The sequence below is a fragment of the Octopus bimaculoides genome, chromosome 6, assembly GCF_001194135.2.
Source record: "Octopus bimaculoides isolate UCB-OBI-ISO-001 chromosome 6, ASM119413v2, whole genome shotgun sequence".
Classification (NCBI taxonomy): Eukaryota; Metazoa; Mollusca; class Cephalopoda; order Octopoda; family Octopodidae; genus Octopus; species Octopus bimaculoides.
In genome coordinates, this window is record NC_068986.1 from 35,926,988 (window position 1) to 35,931,771 (window position 4,784).

The 4,784-nt window shown below is 33.3% G+C and overlaps 1 protein-coding gene across 2 annotated transcripts in view; it reads right to left on the minus strand.

Annotated features, from left to right (window-relative positions):
* LOC106870527 (BAI1-associated protein 3) overlaps positions 1–4,784 on the minus strand; it is a 1,007,871-nt gene that overhangs the window by 264,449 nt on the left and 738,638 nt on the right. For both annotated transcript variants that reach the window (XM_052968680.1, XM_052968681.1), the window contains exon 11: positions 2,194–2,238. In XM_052968680.1, coding sequence (XP_052824640.1) covers positions 2,194–2,238 — 45 coding nt within the window. The remainder of the gene's footprint in view (positions 1–2,193; positions 2,239–4,784) is intronic.

Sequence of the window (4,784 nt, forward strand, 5' to 3'; positions counted from 1 at the left end):
TATATATATATATATATATATATATATATGCATTATGCATCCGTGATTCTGTGCACGTATGTGTGTGCATCTGTGTGTATGTGTCTGTGCATGTGGGTGTGCTCGAAGGCATGCGTGATTTCCTTTTCTGAAACTTGCAGAACATTGCGTCATTCAACAAAATACTTCATTTCACGTAGCTTTAGTTTAGTCAGCAAAAAGTTAAGTATCAGCCTACTGCTGGTGCAACTCTCATGCTCTCTCTTTATCCGTTGGGTCATGGGTGGGTAAGTCAAATGAGTGTCTGTATCATCTACAGAAGCAGGTAACACAATTAGCGAAAGACAGCAGCTGGATGGTTAAGATTTATATGCAAATGTTAGCCTTTCTCTGTTTGTGTGTATGTAAATGTGCGTATTTGTATGTATGCAGATGTAGATCTTGATCTTCAAGTAGAAATTGAAGATGATACAAAAGAAGAACAAGTTTACAAAGTGCTCCTCAAAGAAAATATATTGAGAAAACATTTCGTTATGCTAAAATTTCAAGTTAACTGGGCAGAATACGAAATGAACAAACGCATTTAACTGTTAGCAATCCGATCAAAGAAAGCTACTTGCAAAAGCTCTATAATTTTTACAACCTGAATTATCTGCGAGATCCACTCTATCAGTTATAAAAATACCGCAGTGTAATTTGACGTATTATTTTCTTTCTATAGTAACGATAACAATAAGTTTGAAATAAAATTAAGTAACTTGTTATGGTACATTCTATTCTGGAAATATCAATAACAATGGCAACTATGATGATAAATGTAGATTTGGAATATCACTCCATTCTCGGTGACAAATGATAGTAATTCTTCCCATTTCACACACCATCTTCTAACTTTTTGGTATGTAACTTTTCCAAAGATTCTTGGTGCTCTCATGCTGAAGTGCGGAGAGGAATATTATGGTAACTCAAAGGAAATGAGATATTACTAAATATCTTCCCTTCATTGGTCCCTCAACTCCTGGTGGAATCGATGGTGTTTTAAATGAAGCTTAGCTCATCTCTCCCCTTGAATGAACAGAATTTATTTCTTTTTAGGAGAAAGAAAGAAAAAGAGAAGAATTGATTTTATTGGTAATTTCTAGTTTCCGAAAGCATGACAAGCAAAGCTGACGTTACCAGAATTCGAAATCAGAGGCGCTGGAATGAATATCATAAAGCATGTTTTCTGACACTAACCACTCTGCCAACTCTTCACCAATTGCTAATTTTTCCATATTTTCATGTGGTCTCTCTCTCTCTCTCTCTCTCTCTCTCTCTCTCTCTCTCTCTCTCTCTCTCTCTCTCTCTCTCTCTCTCTCTCTCTCTCTCTCTCGATATATATATATATATATATATATATATAAAGAGAGAGAGAGCGAGAGAGATGACTGCTTGAAATGTAACTGATTTATCGTGCTGTAATACGTGCTGGTGCAGCACTGTCTTTCCCACCAGTTGTCACATCCGGGATGTGCGATTGGGGCAGTGATTGAAAGTGTCTTGAGAGTGTCTATGTTTCTCTGAGACTACAGGGATATTTAAACCAATTAGTGAAAGCTATATTCATTCGTGGGTGGCGGCTGTATCTTGTATGAACTAATGTTACTTAGTTGCAGTTTGTGTGGCTTTTACTTTCTTTCGTAGTATTTGAATTAAATTATGAAATGTTTGAAACTAAAAATTAATTATGAAATAAAATAAAATTAAACACTCGTCTCACTTGTATATTTATAAAAAAAAATATGTTACGAATAACAATAAGGTTTAACTATCAAACAAATACAAATTTATTATTGCTTAGTATTACCGATAATGGTAAAGTTATATTTTCAGCATAACATGCCATATGCTAGATGACATACAGGTATTCTATAGTTGAACTGGAGCTAAATAAAAAAGAAAGAGTAGTGCTGTCTGATTTGATTTGAGAGAGCTGACAAAAAGAGAGTGACAAATCGACTGTCAATTATGTTAATAGATAACCAGGAACACCTTTGAAATCACAAACAACCACAGTAGGATTCATTGCCAAACCAAATAGAGTTGCAGTGGGAGTTAATAAAAGTTACAGTATTCATAGCTCTACGTATTTGTGTCATTGTAAGAGCGAAACAAATAAAAACTGAAAAAATGCAAAACGTAAAAGCATAACTTTATATTTACAATGTTACTCACCAAATATCTAAATGTAAGCAGTCTGCATTTATGTCGTCAAGATCACTGAAAAGAGAAATAAGAAAAGTTAGTAATTTCACAAAAAATCCTTCAAGCGGTACATATCTTTTCATTGATCGATGAATTCAATTCGTTCATTCATTTACCCATACATACATTACATATTCACTCTAACGTTTTCATTGTTAAACGGCTTTCAATCGTAACGACTTAGATGCAGGCAGTAATTTTTCGGAATCAGCGTTTTGTTATTATATTCATATAATTACTGTGAGTATCGTGATGTTGTTGTTGTTGATGGTGTTGTTGTCTTGCTCCAGGTTAGTTCTGATCAAGTAGACCTATTGGATATCGTGTCAAGATTAATGGTGAATTTATTCACAGCTTTAATGCAAGAATGTGATGTGTCTATTTAATTCAGAATGTTTTTTTTTATTGAACGAAGAAAAAAAGATTATGAACCGAGGCAATGTATTTTAATGAAATGTCTGCAAAAAGTAAACATGATATCGTACAGAGGTAAACGTCGTGATGCAGTACAAATGATTTTAAATAGAAACATGACTTCCTTAAATATTCCCAGCACTTTTACAAACGTAATTCAGAAAGAAATCTGTTTAACGCGTAAATTTATATTTCGAGTAACTCAAACTGTCGTTCGGTTTAGAACCGGCTTTTGACTTTCATTTTCAAAGTTTCATGTTAAACAAAATAATAAACTGTTGCTTGCGTTTCACAAGCATAGGAAAACATAGCATAGGAAAATCCTCTAATGAATATTCTTCAAGATGCTCACTATTTAACGAAAATGATCTTGATAGGAAGCAAAGAATACAATATTCTTGTGTGGGGCATCGGCCTTGTGTATTAGTATTGAAAAACATTGCGACGAATTGAAAAGCATTCTGCCACAAATTGGAGGCAGAATTCCAGAGTTTCACCCCAAATTTTCTTACGATTAAATATTAAGATATTTGATATGAACCCTTTCTTCTATAAACACATTAAGTTTTAGAAATGCTTCGGATTATCGAAGGATTATCGAAGGAACAGTTTAATACATTGGGGAATATATATATATATATATATATATATATATATATATATATATATATACCCTGAAATAATGAAAAGTAAATTTGACATCATATGGATCCGAACTCAACAGTGCTGATTGTCAGGAAAATACTCTTCCCCATAATTTAAAGATTGTGCCAATTTAAAGATTGTGCCTTCAATTAATTTGATTCCAACCGTAAAAAATTTCATTGGAACCACCATTATCACGATTTGACAAACGAAAACGCAAATTTGAATTACATTAGCAAAGGTATAAAGAACAATAAAAACACTTATTTTTGTTAGCGTTGTAAGCTAAAAAGAAATATATATAGACGTGATATTTATCAACTCGATAGTATTAACGACAAAGCTGAACAAGATATTTGAATTCAGATGGTAAAGAGCTGCAACGAAATACCACATGTCATGTTTGAATACTCTAAAGAGTCTTGCATATTATGTATAAGCTTAATATAAAAATATGTCTATTATCAGAAGTATTTTTGATAATACAATTAACAATATTAATTCCAATTTTCTAAAGTTTAATACAAAACAAGGAAAGCCGTTGATCAACGCTTTCACTAAGAACTACTTAGTTCCTAATTCGATCGTACTGCGCGGTGCATTGAACGAGTGTCTTGTAGCCACAAGTTTACGACTTCCATGTAACTGAAAATTTATATTCAGTGCGTATCAGCAACCTTTAGACAAACTAAGACATATGGAGGTGAGTGGTTGCCATAATGAATGCAACTTGTGAAAAATGGTATATCTTTAGTTTAAAAATAAATTTAAAAAACGGCGTGTTCCCTTAGAAGCAAAGCTCGAAGAAGTCCATTGACAATCAATGGGAATATGAAAGCGTATGCGCAGGACGATGTTGGAGGAGAGAAAGTGCCGATGCAGATGATTTGTTGGGTGAGATTTGCAACTGTGGGCCAGATATTTTTTATCATTCACTTTGACTTGAGCTATAGGTAATGTCTTGATTCCTAAGTGGCTTTCGACGATTTTCGGGCGTGGCCGTGTCGTGAGAACTTTGCCTCCCAACTACATGCCTCCGGATTCAGTCTCCCGTTGCATGGAATATTGGGCAACAGTATTCTAATATTACTTCTGGCTGACCAAATCCTTACTGGTAGATTTGTTCGACAGAAACTGAAAGAAAGCCATCGTATATATAGATGGCGCTCAGAGTGTGTGCGTGTGCATTTTAATGAGTATATATACATATACATGTACGTAATTTTATCCGTGTATCCGTCCATACAAAATATTGTTCTGTATTATATATATACAAAGACATTAATATGTACATTCTTTATGGATATAGATATACGCACGAGTGTATTTATATATATAGGCATGCACACATCTATATGAATATAGATACATGCGTGTATATATATATGTATATAAACTAAGTTTATCTAAACTATCTAAGTTTATCTAAGTATATATAAACACACACACACACACACACATATATATATATATATATATATATATATATATATGCATATATA